The 16,599-nt window shown below is 41.4% G+C and overlaps 1 protein-coding gene and 1 long non-coding RNA gene across 3 annotated transcripts; both read left to right on the top strand.

The window, feature by feature from the left end:
* Positions 1 to 951: 951 nt before the first annotated feature.
* Positions 952 to 5,014, top strand: LOC120727530. The gene is made up of 3 exons (XR_005694552.1): positions 952 to 2,324; positions 2,620 to 2,820; positions 4,223 to 5,014. It is a non-coding gene; the product is annotated as an uncharacterized LOC120727530 (long non-coding RNA).
* Positions 5,015 to 5,521: 507 nt separating this feature from the next.
* vwa5b2 (von Willebrand factor A domain containing 5B2) lies at positions 5,522 to 16,584 on the top strand. 2 transcript variants are annotated; one of them, XM_040021842.1, is made up of 20 exons: positions 5,522 to 5,776; positions 6,507 to 6,732; positions 6,833 to 6,990; positions 7,239 to 7,370; positions 7,458 to 7,582; positions 7,674 to 7,850; positions 7,961 to 8,071; positions 8,689 to 8,891; positions 9,814 to 9,928; positions 10,292 to 10,477; positions 11,204 to 11,414; positions 11,497 to 11,822; positions 12,151 to 12,388; positions 12,475 to 12,816; positions 12,916 to 13,050; positions 13,504 to 13,632; positions 13,711 to 13,761; positions 14,133 to 14,241; positions 15,049 to 15,172; positions 15,462 to 16,584. In XM_040021842.1, exons 1-20 carry the CDS (start codon positions 5,530 to 5,532, stop codon positions 16,221 to 16,223), a joined length of 4,107 nt encoding a protein of 1,368 aa, XP_039877776.1. In that variant the 5' UTR covers positions 5,522 to 5,529; the 3' UTR covers positions 16,224 to 16,584. The 2 variants fall into 2 exon arrangements, with proteins under 2 accessions (XP_039877776.1, XP_039877775.1); XM_040021841.1 differs by having other exon boundaries at positions 13,504 to 13,761.
* The last annotated feature ends 15 nt before the right edge of the window (positions 16,585 to 16,599 follow it).

Raw genomic sequence — 16,599 nt, 5'->3', positions numbered from 1 at the left:
AATAGCTCTGCAGTTCAGTCTGGTAGAGTATTTACCCTCTGCTGAGATCCGGTTCAATTTATAATCTTCAGTTTTTATATAACAGAAACCGAAAAAACAAACCTACTTATATAAGATCATGTTAGATATTTAAAGCCTGTAAGTGACTGTGTTCCTTAGACTATATTGATAAAAAATAATAAAGTAAGAAACTGCTTTTGCTTTGAATTGTTAATACAAAGTTACTTTACTGGCCAATGTCATTATTCTTATTTTAAGCTTCTTCAAAGAAATCCATCTTTATTTCTACAGCTAACTAGCTTAAGCTGTTAGCTTGTATGCTTTCCTCCAGCTTCGGCATCTTTGGACTCTGCAAAGCTTTCAGCTTCTTCTGATCCAACACTTTAGGCTGGATTAATTTCTGTTGTTTTAGATCTGCTGTATTAATAAAATGGAGTTAGCTTGACAGTTAATGTGAAAGGGTTATTATATGCAGATATTTAATACTTCACGTTTTTCCATTTCAATAAAATAATTATTTTCAGTTTAGGTGTACTCAATATATTATTTGTATGGCTGAATATAGTCTATATCGGTCAGCTAAAGGAGCAACTAGAATCATCACAGCTAAGTAGCTAAGCTAGCCTAGCTAATAAGCTAGCTAGCTGTAGGAACATCATAGGGATTTTTTAATTACTGTTTGGTTGCTCAAGTGTAATCATTTATTTAAAATGCAACATATTAATAACATTTTTACATTTACATTTTCACACAATTACAGTTATACTGGATTTAAAGGCACAGGGAAGAAAGGTTAGCCAGATCACCCCATGCTCTCTCCCTATACCTGCCTTTGTGTTTCTGTTGTACAATTCACAAACAAAAAAATTAGTTTTAGTGATGTATGTATTCATCATAAATAAATCCAAATATGGCAGTTTAATATGTGCTTATTGGATGCACCATTTAATTAATTTAATGATAAAGAATGATGCAATATGAAAAACAGACAGTATTGTACAGTGTCTCATGTCTTCCCATGAACATCAAAAACAAACAGAGTGCTCTTCAGGTGAACTATCAGGAGATGGTACTCTACTATGCTGACCTTACCTGCTTCCTTTCTCTTTGTATGTATCTGCTTTTCTGTCTCATACACACAAACACACACACAAACACACACACACACACTTACACCTGTAGCACATTGAACTGCCAAAAAGTAGTGGATAAAACTAAGCAAATAAACAAATAATCAATAAAACGAATACAGTTACTTGTCTTGCAAAATGTTCTATCTATATATCTGCTTACATATGTGACATTAAGTTTAGCAGTGACAGAAATGTTTTCATTATTTAAGTTTCTTTAATCAGCATTTTTTTTGTGACGCTCTGCCAGGCCTTTTCTGCAGCTGTTTTTTGCTGCTTGTTAGTGAGTCTCTCTGCTTACAGTTTCGCAAACAGTAAAAGACGTCCAAGCTTTAAGATTGTTACATTTCTTTGCTTAAAGAAGCCCCTGGTTCAGTTTGTCACTATCCCCCTGTGTTGTGTGGCGCCACACTATCACTTTTGCAGCAGTTGACTGAATCTGATCAGCGATTAATGCCCTAAATTTAGTTTCATGAATATTAGAATTTGCATCATTAGTGAACATTAGTGACCCAGTTCCATTTGCAGTCATTCTTTCACTCTGCACACTCTTCCCATTATTTTTAGTTAAAGTTCATCCGTTTTCACCTGGCAGTTTAATCAGGCCTTTCTGTTCTTGAGTTACAGGTTTGCATCCTGAACTAAAACCTCTTTACATTCACGAAGGCGCCTCTCATACTTATATAACAATGAGCTTAATTTGCATAGCTAGAGTTTCTGTCAAATTCAAAACTCCAGAACTTTTACTGCTTTCACTGTCTAACTAGATATGAACCCAACTGTGATGCTGTTTTAACACATTTTTAATACTTTTTAAAATTCTGTAAAATTCATATTTCAAACCATGGTCTCAGATGACAGATTGAATTAATTTTTTAATTCTTTGCGGTGTTAGACCCACTGAAATGTAGACTGGAGGACAAAAACCTGTTCCTTCCTTGGTGTCACCTCCCCATGCCTACTGCTGCTGCTGCTTCTGACTGACCTGTTGGGAGAGGCAGAACACATCACCCCCCACCCCCCCTTTCCTCTCCCTAGCCAAACCATTAGCCATGAATTATGGTGCTGCTACCATCACGGCCAATTGTCTGGATGAAAAGCAGGCTCTGCCTCACTTACCGATCTGAGCTTTTGCCTCAACATCAGGTTCCCGATCATAGTTTCCGATCATCCCCTTGGCTCAGGTCAAAGCAGGTAAGCAGATGACATTTCACATAACAGGAAATGTGGGTTCGTGTGGAGATGCATGCTGGTGATTGATAGCAGCAGTGAGACCTGTTGTTAATCTGAAAGAGTCATTTTAATGCGTTGCCAGGCAATGAAAACACATTTGTACAGACTTTATGTAGCTACAGTAGATGCATGAATGGGCCAAATAATCACTTGTACATGAAGATGTTTTTATCAGCTATTAGCTTTGTACCATATTTGTTGTTCATTCATGCATATGCATTTATGACAGTGCTTTGTGACTTGACTTTCTTTATAGGGCAACTGCTGGATTTATGGACAGAGGCAAGGAGAGACAGAAGGAGGGAGCGAGAGAGACAGAGAGGGGGGGAGGGAGAGCAGAAAGCAGTATCTGTTAACAGGAAAACTCCTAACGTATCACTTGGGAAACCCGCAAGCAGATGTGGTGGCGGAGTGATGCAGGGACTGGACAGAGAGGCAAATTAGCAGACACAGCACAGTAAGTGTTCCTGGACGATTATTTTGCTTGTTATCTGGGGATTGTAACTGTCATGAGGAGACTGCAGTGTTGCCCAGAGCCAATTCGCAACCACCTCTGCTACTGCAAACACCGGACTGCTTGATTAAATCTTGGCAAACAAACACAGAATCATCACTTTCTAAGATTTCAGTCTACTTTTAATGCATACAGTTTGAATAGTGGGTGCCATGACGACTTTTTCATGCACCTGAATATGTTACAGGATATGTTGCAGTATTTGTTTTCATATTTCATATATATATAAATATATATATATACATACTTGTTTCAGGAACAACTCTTGAAGGTTAATATGTACATGCATACATAATTTTCATCTTTATTCTACAATATGTATTATATGCATGCACACACTTACTGTGTAAAGATGTCATTATCTGTGTCTTACTTTTTTTGTCAGCAATAAACCGAAACAGATCTTCTATCAAGATTATTCATTAGCTTTGTCAGAGATCTTGTTCTGAATAGCCCAAAGAGGGCCGCTGTTGTACTTTTCCTTTCACGTGTGTTCTAGCAGTATTACTTTGCCCTACTTTGACAAACCAGGCATTTATTTGCTTGTTATGCACTGAGAGCACAGTAGCCAGATGGAGGCTGTTGATCTTGTTAGAAAGGTAGATGTGAAAAGACCATTACCTTGATCACAGCAAACACACACACACACACACAGAGACGCACGCACACAAATGCACCCATGTGTGCATACTCAAACACACGTACATACACACACACAGAGTTTAGTTCACCCTACCACTCACTAAGTAAGCTACACATAGGTTTCAGCACCTGTTGCACTTACAGTTATTAAGTGATCAGTCACGAAGACTTATTGAGTACAGTTTTAATTACATACATGAAAATTAGGACATATCTTAACAAGTTTTAATACTGTATTATTTCTTCCTGCAGTTAGAAAAGACTGAAGTAAGTATGGCACTGCAGTTTTAAGAACATGTGGCTTTGCATAGAGATTAGCAGCTGATTGCAAATGCTAGGCATGATGCATAACGGAGCAAGTGCTGACCTGCAGTGTTAATGATTTACCAAGCCTGTTATACTCCAGCTATCACAGTTGGTTGCTACGAGCTTGAGGAGACATGATAGGATGTTAGACTGCCAATAACTGATATGCCTGCACATATAAACAAGAAATATATGGCCTGTGTTGTGTATACACATAAAATTGTGAACTTATCTGTTTTTGTTTAGTGTTAATTTGTGCAGCAAAAATCAGGTCTGATTTACAAGGATCATTGTAATTGTGCTCTGAATAGAAAATGAGAGAATTTAAATGCACACTCACATGTTCCCCTTCCTGTCTGTGCTGGCCATTTGTGTACCTGTGTTTTGATCCAACCAGCAAGGCAGAGGCTTAATTTTACAGAAAAGATGGTGGGGCTGAGAAACCGCTCTACATGGGAACCACTGCTACTCAAAGCCTCCTGCATCAAATCTTGTGCTAATGGTTGCTCCATGGGCATCACTGCGCACCTTACCTATGCCAACGCTGACATAGAGTCTGTAGAAGGTGAGTACTAACTGCCAAGTTTAGTGTAGCTAAACTGTGATATTATAATATACCATGAGACACAAGAAAAAGAGTTTTTGAGTGCAAAGGATAATGATAATCCCAGATTAAAAATGGGAGTGGGACAAGACTTGGCCCGTGAGGAACACCAGATACTTTGAAGTAAAGATGAAGAGTAAAAATCAACAAATCTCTTTCATGTTTATTTGTACTTTATCATTATCAAAGACATCTAAAACCAACATGACCAAAACTGGCCATTCGATGAAATAAACAAGCAAACATACAATAGTAGTATGACTATTAATTTTCTGTATATTCAGAATAACTGACAAGTTTTTTACTTCCTTTAATAATCAGGAGCCCCTGTATGAATGTTCCAGAAGACTAAACATAGTATTTGCTTTGCCCCTATTCAATTTGTTCAAAAAGCTGCCACTGTCTTACACATTATATGCCACGAAGGCAGCGCAGCAGGAGCTGATGGCACAAAACAACTTTAAGTCTTCTCCCTAAGTTTTCCTTGAAGTGTTTACTTTATTCAAGTAAGAGTTTCTGCTTATCTTCTACTTAATGAATACCTTACAGCCAGTCAAAGTGATGCACAAAAGACCTAACTTACCAAGTAAGAAGAAGAAAAGACCTCAGGTAGCCCTGACTCTAACTTAACAGTATAGCCAGATTTATTACAATAAGTGAGGAAATTAAAAAAAAACAAATGTGTTTGTTGGATTCATTCCTTTACGACAGAGTAAACTTAGCACAAAATGTAAGGTAAAAAGCAAAGGAATTGTTGTTTATTTTACTGCTGAAAAATATCTTTCAGTGAAAAAATATCTTGTTCTTTGAAGGAAATTTGGTTAAGGAAAGCTGGGAGAAAGACACACAGTGACCAATCTCAAGGGTAGATTTGAACCCAGGCTCTTCTATAAACCCTACAACAGCTCAGTCACCTATTCAACCCAGCGAGCTAAACTAGTATCCTGACAAAAGAAACGTATTAAGGTTTTCCATATTATGTCTTACCTAAGAAGAGAACTTAAGGTATGCAACTGGCTCCAGATCCCCCGATCTTAGAAATATCTACTGTACTTATTTTACTTATGAACATTTCTTTAGCAAAAGCCTGTTTCAGTTTTATGTGTCTTAGCAGCTTGTGTGTCTGTAACCTTCATCCAGGTGTGTTCATATACCCTCTCGGTGAAAAGGAGGTTGTGGTGGGCTTTGAAGCCGTGATCGCAGGCCGGTTGGTTGGGGTCCAGATCCAAAGCCGAGGAAAGTTAAAGGACTGCTGTTTGGATTGCTGCCCTGGAGTTGGTCTTGAAGGGAATGGCCTGGAGTGGGGCTGCTGTGGGAGCCCCAGTCTAGACATGCAATGCACCAACGGTGAGGCGGAGGATGGAAGAATGCCGTGAAGGCAAAAATATTATGTTGAAGTTGTTACATTTTTCTCTGATACAATTTCAGAATTGCAAGGAATTAAACATTAGAGTTATACCAGCTTGCATTTAAATATATATAATATTATAAATGATATATACTATTATTTATGGATACTGCTGCAGACATGATTCATTGCTTCTCTCCTTGCAGACAGTCTAGCGCAGACGTAGAGAGGGCTATCTGAAAAAGCCATCTTTGCACTTGTGAAATGCATATATTTAGTCTGAAAAGCCCTTGATGCTGATGCTGATGCTGCATGACACTAAAGCAATAAAATCGGCTTTTAGCTTATAATAAAAATGTTTTATATAACTGCAAAACATTTGTGTACTGATGCTGCAGTAATAATGTGGCTTCAGTACGGTAAGTCCGTTCTGTGTCAGATGAGGAAGGCCATCTGATCTGGATCCCTGCCTAATGTTGTAACGGCATTCACTTAGTAGAAACATATCTACTTAACTGCAGACCACAGAACAGTTTATTTAATTCAGCTGATGGTGATGGATTATTCTGAGTAAATACCAGCAATTAATGTGCGTTTGTGTGCTAGGTTTTTAATCATGTGCTCTTTTCACATTCATCTACATGTATTTTCATATTTATTAATGATGTCACAGACAGTCTTGAAAATTTAACATAAGGTTCTAACACAACATTGTATTTTGGGCTTTAGGACATCTGATCCTGGATGAGGACCTGGAGAGAACCACTTTCATCGTGGGCACCGGAGTCATTGGCCCCATGGATATAGTGTCGATCATCATAAGCACGACACTAGAACTTCCCACATTAGAAAACGGAGCCATTCGGATCGTCTACCCCACACTCCTTACCCCGCTTGTCACTGGGAAAATGACTCCAAGCAAGAGTGAAAGTGGAGGGAAGTCTGATGAAACTGGGTATTTATCAGACGTGGACTCCTGATTTCCCCCCCCACTTCTTTCATACTATTTTCCTAAAAAACTTCCCATTGTGCGCCTTTTTTTCTTGTTTTTGTAGGGCGACCAGTTGTTTTGGTGCCACCTCAGGAAAACAAGATCGGATCGTGCACTCTCAGCAGCAGTGTGCGCACGCCATCTTCACCAGCCCAGCTGTCAACCTGGCACCTTATGAGCTGAACTTCCAGCTGCTGGTCAGAGGGGCCTGTCTGCTGGCTGGTACTGCCTGTCTCCTCAAATAAGGCTGATTCAGTGGTTTTCATCTCAACCATTATGAAATATGAGAACAGCAGGCAATCTCATTACTGAATAAAATGAATAGCTTCATAGGCGATCTCAGTCCAAACACAGCCAGACGATGAAACAGATTTAATCTTCACTAGTGTGTGCTGTAAAGAAAAATTAACTCATTCAAAACATTGTAATATGTTTACTGATTTTCATTTTTTGCCTCTCTTTATTGATAGGACTGGAGAGCCCTACTCACGCTCTGAGGGCAGATGCAGATCCAAGTGCCCAAAGTGCCTCTGCCACCTACATCACCTTGGCACAGGAGCATCCCTATGACAGACACATAGAGATTATTTTGCACCTCAGCGGTGAGCAATGACAAAGTGGTTTGGGAAGGTCTGAACTTTTCATTGCTGTGATTTTCTTTTTATTCTGACTTTTAAACCCTTCCTCAGAACCTCACAGCCCCTTGGTCATCTTAGAGAGAGGCAGGCTCTCCTTCAGCCAATATGAACAGCAAATCTGCTCCCGTCGAGATTTCATCCGATGCACCCGCAAGGATTCAGAACCTGAAAGAAAGGTTTGTTCATTTTTTCCTGCTGTCAAGCATTTAAATACATCTTTCTCAAGACGTTAAGCTTTCATTGCTGATTTTCCTTCTTCGCCTGCAGCTGGAGTTTGTCAGGAAGCGATACCACAAAGACATTCTGTGCAGCCCCGTGTTGATGCTCAATTTCTGCCCCGACTTGCTGCGTGAACCTCTGGAAGTGCACAAAGCCACCAGGGAGCTGCTGTTTCTCATTGATCGCAGTGGCAGCATGAGTGGTGCCAACATCCAGCGTGTGAAAGTGAGCAGTAGTCAAAAGCATGCAAATAAAACATGAAGTTCAGATTTGAGAATGTATATATATGTATATGACTCTGGCTCCATCCTGTATATGCTTTCTTATTCTGACAGGAAGCCATGGTGGTGGCACTCAAGAGTCTACCTTCTGGCACAATGCTCAACATTGTGGGATTTGGTACCACCATCAAGCCCCTGTTCACCTCCAGCAAGCTTTGCACTGATGTCAGTATTACCTAGTGAGCTTTGCCCCTGAATTGGGTATTTTTAAAAGATTTTCAGTGTTTTTCATGATATCTGTGAATCCCTTCCAGTAAACGAGAACACACGGAGCATTTGGATGATGTTTTTCTGAACACAAAATGTCATTCAGTCGTTCAGGACTATCTGTTCTGTTTTCTACTCTCTAATCAGGCAATAGGTCAGTTCTTGGGTTGCCTTAGTAGCAGAGTATCGGGTTTTATCCAGACCCGGGGCTGCAAGCACAAACAGTCTTTCCACATTCTCCTCGCCATATGGTGGCCTTTCATGCATTTTCACTTAGGCAGGACGTGTCCCTCCATCTCCTGCTCTGACAGCTATGTTTATCCACCATGTGAACTGAGGTCATTTTAAGGCAGGTGCTAATGTGTGTTTGTTTGTGCTGTCTTTATTAGAGAAGGGTTGATTTAATTTGTTGCTTCCCTCACAGGCTAATTAGTGCATCTGATAACAAACAGTAAATTTATCCTGGCAACATGTTTGCACAGGCGCTGCGGTTCGACAGGAGTTGTTTGCTTCTCCCTCCTTTACTCAGGATCTGATTGCATCCCCACTTTAATCACTTGTGTGTTTGCGTGCAGGTCACACTAACTCGGGCCTACGAGTACGTCCAGAGGATGAGAGCTGACATGCGAGGCACCAACCTGCTGGGGGCGCTCTTCTGGGTCTATCAACAGCCCATGCAGCGCTCGTACCCTCGCCAGGTCTTTATTATTACAGATGGATCCATCAGCAATGTAGCTAGAGTGCTGGAGCTAGTACGCAGAAACGCGTGTGCTGGCAGGTATGGATATCATGTGCGAAGGAGGGTACAGAGGGAGCAGCTAGTTATCTATCATGACAAGAAACAGATAAAACTGACAATAGTTGCAACAGCTGGTTAATAAAAATGCATTATTAAATAAACCATTAAATCAGTGAGGTTAGGAAGCAGGAGATAAGTAAAGGAGAGTGAATGGAGGCAGAACCAGGTGAATAACATGACAGAGACAGTATATGTGGGAGGACAGCAAGAGAAACAGAGCGTGGACCCAAGCAAACAGTGATCATAAAGACCTGAGAGCAAAGCTCTGTGGAAGAAAGAAAAGAAAGGCTTGAAGTATTTTTCAGCCCCGCCCAGTAATCCCGTTAAGTGCTCTCCTCTGCAGTAAGAGTCACGCCCCTCTGGTTTTCCCCAGATGCAGAATGACTTCATTTATGCTTTATTAGTATTCGCCTGTCGGACTGACTTTCTCCACTGTAATTTTTCGCTGTCCTTTAGCAAACTATGAACACGTTTGTTCGTTTCTTTATTCTTATGGAAAACATCTAATTCTGCCCAGTGTTAATTAGATTGCCATCTCACTGCAGTCTGCAGCTGAGAAGGTGTTGTACATCATTTTGAGCTTCTGTTTCCATATTTAGCCGGCCAGACTGCTGCTCAAGAACGCAGCCTTTTTCAATTATTCCGTCCCCTGAGCCATTTAAACTCTTAGCTAGCCAAATGGCCGGTGATCTCCACCAGTGTTTGTTTGATGACTCTACATTTTCTATTTGTAAGCGACATAGAAGCAACATTTTAGGTTATTTTCAGGCTACTTCAATAGACATAAAAAATAAACTGTTATAACACAAACAGTGAAAGTCATCCACAATTTAATATCATAATTAAATTTTCTCTTGTGACGTGATAAAAATGTAATGTACACACTGTATCACCTTTGCAGATGCTTTGGCTTAGGCCTTGGTCCACGAGCCTGCAGGAGACTCCTGCAGGACGTTGCCAAACTGACAGGAGGGACTACAGAGTTCTTGGATGATGAGGAGAGACTCCAGCCAAAGGTCAGCAGCGCTGCAGCACTGCCACCTATTGGAGTGAAAAGAATTGCAAATTAATTAAAAGCAAAGTCTTGAAAGAATACATATGTAAACCTTGGGGCATTACATTAGCATTTCAGCATAGAGAAAAGCAACTAGCAGTCGTAAAGTGTAATAACTACTCAAGCATTTAAGTATAATGTAGAGTTATTTTACTTTAGTATTTTCATAGTATGGCTTTTATAGTTAGTTTAACAACTGTTAGCCATTGAAGATATACATGTATAAGTTTAAGTTTACCAATTTTTTAGCTTATGACAAATCTCGGGAAAAGTGTTTTTTTAATTAGTTTGATAAGTTTACTTCTTCTCCCCATTTCTGCAACAGTTAATCAAGTCCCTGAAGAAGGCCTTTGAACCTGTTCTGACTGACGTACGGATCGACTGGTATCTGCCAGAAAACATGGAAGCTCTTCTTACACCCAATGAAATCCCTCCACTCTACCCCGGGAATCGCCTCATAGGATACTGCACGCTTTACGACATGACCAGTTTCAAAGCAAAAAAGGCAGAGGTATTACTCTGTGTGCATTACCATGTAAAATATTAAGTCAGCACTTATTTGTTTATGTTGCTTCAAGTGAGTCAAATGTTATTGTATTTTTACAGTGTTCTTGAGCAAGAGTTCTCCAGGGTTTCTGAAACTCTTGCAGAGTTTATCTTTGGACATTTGCTGATTTTTCGCTCATTGTTAGTCCAGTCCTTGTAGCTGACCAACTTTAGAGCTATAACTGACCTATGAATCATTCAATCATAAATAACACACCAAACTAAATGGATGAACCAGTCTTGTGTCTCCACATAACAGACAACTTAGCAAAGAACAAATGTTAAATTGTATCTTTAGGCACTTTGTTCCCATTCCTTTAGTTGAATCTATGACAAATGTCAAAGATAACACAGTTTGGCAGGGATAAAGTATTATTTTTGCACCTGGAAACCTATTCCTGAAGATTACTTAGAGAACCTATGAGAACGCTGCCAAAGACAGTTCAGGCTATGTTGGAGAAAAAAAAGATCGTCATACCAAATATTGACTTTGTAGAATTCTAATGAGTTTCAAACTCTTTCTTTTTGCTTTATAAGCTGTATTTTTGTACATGTATATTTTAATACATTGCTGAAGCCATTTCCAGTTTTTCTACCAAAATATGCAGAAGTGAGGGTTGGCCCCATATTTTTGCACAGTACTGTACCATTTTTTTAAATGTAATCTTTGCATTTTATTTTTTTGCTTCAGGAACAGAGCTACAAAGATTTACTTCGTGGTTCTACGGGTTCAGTTTTTGGCCAGTCGAACGATGAGCTTTCACCTCCTCCTGCCTCTGAGCTCATGCCTGTGGTGACATGTGCAGATGGCACTGAGTTGGAGGAAGCACTGAGGGAAATTTCTAGAGAGATATCCTCTGAGTTCTCCTGTGCCAAAGACACAGACACAGGCACCAGTCCAGGTTGGTCACTCATCACGAACATCTACATTTGCCAGCACACTTTAAACCACAGTGGCTAACAACAGGCTTTTGTCCACTATAGGTGTGGAGTTGGACTGGTCCAGCGATGTGAGGAAGAGGATCCAGGAGAGCTCTTACATTCAGGAGCAGTACATCCTCACTCGCTGCTCACTCAGCAGTGAACGAAGTCTACAAACGCAGTCCCACTCTCACATACATGCCTCAAATTCTGACGGGGCCTTTCTCTCCAGCTGTCACTGCTCTGGTCCAGTGCTCGATACAGGGTCTCTGCCCCAAGGCCTCGAGAAGATGCCCCCTCCAGAACAGAGATCATCCCTGTCTCGCTGGGCAGACTCATCGTGGCAGCAAGACCTTTCAGTCAAATCCCCAGACAGCGGGACCAAAAAAGTAAGACTAAAGACTGACAGACTTTTTTTTGTGAATTTAGTAAGTAATTGGGAACACACAGACAAAACAAGACATGAAAATATAACAACTATATATAACTATAAACTTCTATCTTTCCTTTGGAAAAAAGATCATATCAATTAAAAAGACTGCTTATTTGAGTCATGCACAGCTGAAGCACACAGTCAGTATATCACAGGAGGTCGCTGCAAAGTTATTCTTGCAACATGGCAAATACATTTCAATCTAATGACCCTAACATACTGCAGAGAAAAACAAAATGATACCCAAACCTACTTCTCTTTGCTTGTCCCCCTTTTACAACCAGAACGGGTGTCTGGATGGAGCTGCGGAGTCTTGTAGGAGACAAAAAGCACTAGCACGTTCGACGATGGCAGCGCGAAGTTTTTCGTCCCCCCAGGGTGAATTAGAGATGCATCGGCTGAGAAGGGCTCTGGAGAGGGTCTCCTTTGACCAAACACTGGGAGGGAAGCTGGAAGAAAGTGACGGGGAGACAAAGCCAACACCACGAGGGACAGCGTCCCACAGAAGCCTCACCGACTCCAGTAAGTTTCACTGCAAAGAAAATAGGATCATATTTATTTATTCAGTCCCGTAAAATTTCTATCCTATTTTTCGCTCTGCCCCTTAGATGGACTCTTGTTTCCCGCCTCCCCTCTGGACTGGGACAGTTTCACAGATCCAGAGTATCTCTTCACTGCTGTCCCGCCTGACAGTCCTCCCCCAGGCCAGTGCCGTTCCCTTATTCATGGTGTCCTGAGTGGCAGGCCTGTGTCCTGGGAGGTCACTGTAGACCTGGGGCACCTCTGGACCCCTGAGAGTCAGGACATTGAAGTAAGTGGGGTATATGGAAGGGGAGGTGAAGAAGGAAGAGGAGGGAAATCGTGGCAGGAGATCATTCACCAACTGACCGCTCGCTCAGTTATAAGAGACTTTGAGAAAATGGCAGAGAAAGAGAGCGACATTGGACATGGTGGGCGGTTTACCGGTTGCTTTTTCCTACTGATTAATGTGCCGTTATCTCCAAACTACTGTGCATCTCTTACTATTCCTCTGTTTGATGGCTTCTTAGGCTCAGCGAAGCGATATCGTACAAAGGCTATCCAGACAAGTAAGCACTGTAACATCATCTGTATGTACACAGCCTTCACTACCACTGACAGCAATCCCAACAAAGGCTTGGCTGACATGGATGTGCAAACCACAGGTGTGCCACCCACCAACACACATACACAGAATAAACTCTCAGCTCAACTTTCATCCAGGAAGTTTTGTTTACTTGTCAATGATAATAAGATATCTGTAAAGAACAATCCTGATCTTCTCATTGGTGTTATGAGGAATCAAGCATTAGAATTTGTCTTCTCTTTGAAGCCTGTTTTTATGTGTATGCAAGTTTAGAGCATGCAGCTTGAAAGACTTTGGCAGTAACAGGTCTGTATAATTCTGTCTGATCCCCCTGACCTTGATTTGGATAATGGAGGGATGGACGGACAGACGGAAGGAAAATCAATAGCTCTTCTGAATTCTTTAACTTAAGGAAAACAGTGCTAAGTGAATTACAGAAGCACCATTTATATGTTATTTTTATTTATTGTTGGATTCAGTTGATATTTTTAAGGGTCCACATTGTGTTCTGTTTATTTGTGTGTGTCTGCAGGGCTACATTTGGGAAACAGGCAGGCTTTTCAGTCAGGCATTCGTAGGCAGAGGACTTATTCTGTAGGTCTGGGCAGACGGCACACCACTGGAGACAGTGCAGAGGTGGAAGACACCTGGAACTCTACAGGTAAGAACGACCGAATGATGCCAGCACCCATTTCTGTTATCAAGACTTTAGGTCATCAACAATCTTTGTATCTCTCAGACAGAGATGACACTCCTGCCTCACCCTGTAGTGTAACATCCTGGGACTCTAGTAAGTACTGCTGTCCGTTCGCTCAGGGAAAAATCTGGTGTAAGTAGTCTCAAGGATCGAGGCTTCTGAAGAGAAAGCTGTGGTGAGAAGGAGAAAAAGGAGGACCCCTCTCCCCCGACTCCATTACACACACAACTTGTGAAGAAGCTCTTAAAGGATCAGTCCATCTAAATAAATCTTCCTTAACTTTATTGGTATCCAATCGCACAGACATATTTGCTTTTATTCATTTAGTTCCAGATCCATGTAAAATACCTGTGATCAGTTTTGTTTAATCTGGATGAGCTGAGCCTTTAAGCACAATCAGAAAACACCACTTTTATCACTGAGCTGATAAAACAATACAATTTAATGTTTTAATGTCATCCCAGGTGTAGGGGGCAGCTCCTACTACACTACAGCCATGGCAACAGGCACCCCGAGCACTCGCTCACAGCGATCTATAGAGAGCAAGTCAATGGAGAGCTTCTTTGGCACCAGGTAAGACTTTCATATTAAACTCTTTTAACAGTTTGTGTGAGACTGACAAAGATGCAATAAAATAAACACATGAAAGGACTAAAAGGCGCTAAAAACCCCTAAGAAGTAAGACACGAAAACAAATACTGTAGTTTCTTGAAAAGCTCCTACTTTAAAGTTGTTCATGTATACACTCCTGTTTGTGCACATGTTACTTAAATGTAAGAAATGAGCCACAGCATCACCACTCTGTTTACCCACATCTGTAAATGTCCTGAGAGTGAATGATGGGCCATTTACTGAAGTTTAAGAGTTAATAAATATGTGAAAACAACTCGGCCCTGGAACTCATACAGCACAGGCCGTAGGTTCTAACCGTGATTGATGCAGTGAATGTTGTTCAGGTCAGGGTTCATCTTTTCACGCAGGCATATGGCTGTTCACTGCAGCTGCACGCTAATTCAAACCCAACAACCCTTACACGTGACATGTCTTTAGCGACTCCCATCACAACAAAGGTTTCTAACTGCAAATTGTCAAAAGTTGTTGCAAAACTCACCGTTGTAGTGAATTCTGATGTAGATGATAAGGAAGTATTCATAGGATTTCTTTTTTGCGAGGCTCCTGTTAAATCTGACACTCTGAATCCATGTAATTTGTCTTTTGTTTAGTTAGCCGTAGTGTTCACACTGAAACAACAGTGTTATAATGACATGCAAACCACAAGAGTGTACGCACAACTCCCACATCTCCACTGGCAAATTGCACTCTCTTTAAATGTTAGATTTTTTTTTTTTAGCGTACCTGTTTTGTTTTTTTTAATTCCAGGTTCCCGCTGGGCAGGCTCAGGTCCTCCATTTCATCAGGAAAGCAGGTGCCTGTCAAGTCCCACTGCTTATCTGCCGAGACTGAGAAACAACCTGAAAGTGAAGCTCCAGACTACCTGCCCCTGGTGAGCTGTGCCAACATGGAAAACAGTGAAGTGCTAAAGTTGTGTCCATTTTATTTGTTTACCCAGCACACAATACATACCATCAGCTCCCAAATTCATTCTGCAAACTCCTGGAGTCAGTCGACATTTAAAGGCAGAAGAACTTTGGAAAGTTAAACCACGTGCTATGACAAATAGTGTGCAAAAGAGAAACACTGCCACGTTAAAGGCAAAGTGCATTTCCAGCATCGTAATACTGTGCACTCATCTTCAAGTGTGCTCATTACCCATGTCTGTTATGACTCCTCAGGTTCGTCTGCAGCTGGCATCAGGAGCTTTTCTTCTGACTGAGATCTACTCTGACTGTGTCCAGATTCCTCTGGACCGCCTTAAAAGAGCATCGCCATACAGTCTCCACCGCCGTAGTCTCAGCCCAGCCTTACGCTGCACATCTCCCAGTGCTCCATCCTTGTCCACTAGTGCCAAACCTCCTGGTGCTCCCTCTGGTCACCACGTTACCTTCTCTCCTTCCGCTTGCTCCTTTGTCAGACCAGCCATTCCACCTTTCCACCACACTCCAGATGATACTCCCCTAATTTTGGAATCGAGGCTTCGCCGAAGATACCTCTCTGAACAAGACCCTGTCACCTCTCCCACTGACCTCCCCAGCTCTGAAGAGGGTTCTTTGGAGTTATTCATCAGCCCCTTTCAGAACCAGAACCTCGGCCAAGCAGACAGTGGCCGTGGGTCAGAGACAGATATATATGAAGGCTCTACACCTGAGCAAGCTTACCTCCAAGGGAGCAGCCAGTTGGCTCAAGAGGATCTGGAGGGCTCAACTTGGGCCACAGCTGTGGCCCTAGCGTGGCTAGAGCACCGGTGTGCCGGCTACTTTATGGAGTGGGAACTGGTAGCAGCAAAAGCAGACTCATGGCTGCGCTGTCAGAAGCTGCCCGAGGGACTGGACATGGCAGGCCTTAAGGGAGCAGCCAGACAGCTGTTCCTGCTGCTGCGCCACTGGGATGAGAACATTCAGCTGAACATGCTGTGTTATAACCCAAACAATATGTGAGACAATCGTCTCAGAGGAAACCAAGCCAACTCTGATTGTTAGCATTCTCACCATTTCCCAATGATAGTGACTCTAAATGCCTTTACATGGAAAAATCCTGCTTTATTAACTTAGGCAGTGCCAAGTTCATTCTAATACTACATGCCATAGACCAGGGGGCCTTTTATGATCAGTGTGCTTTATGCAATCACAAATATGCCTTTATCATCTAAATGGGCTTTTTGTAGTCTAGCTTTTAGTTTGCAGCCAGTATAATATACTACTATACCAAATATGTAATCACAGTTACTGTAAAATGAAGATTTTGATTATCAAGATGATTATTTGATAAATTAAACAAAGATGAGCTTTAAACAGTGTTGGTAAAAATAATAAA

The sequence above is a fragment of the Simochromis diagramma genome, unplaced genomic scaffold (assembly GCF_900408965.1).
Source record: "Simochromis diagramma unplaced genomic scaffold, fSimDia1.1 OVJJ01000205.1, whole genome shotgun sequence".
NCBI lineage: Eukaryota > Metazoa > Chordata > Actinopteri > Cichliformes > Cichlidae > Simochromis > Simochromis diagramma.
Note: the sequence above shows the minus strand (reverse complement) of the source record. Positions and strands in the feature narration are given on the sequence as shown.

Excerpts from the sequence above, each read along its gene's own strand:
- vwa5b2 (XM_040021841.1), top strand. The coding sequence starts at position 5,530 with ATGTGTCTTAGCAGCTTGTGTGTCTGTAACCTTCATCCAGGTGTGTTC. Across the intron at positions 6,733-6,832 it reads GGGAAGTCTGATGAAACTGG|GGCGACCAGTTGTTTTGGTG; the intron begins GTATTTATCAGA and ends TTGTTTTTGTAG. Across the intron at positions 12,817-12,915 it reads AGAGAGCGACATTGGACATG|GCTCAGCGAAGCGATATCGT; the intron begins GTGGGCGGTTTA and ends ATGGCTTCTTAG.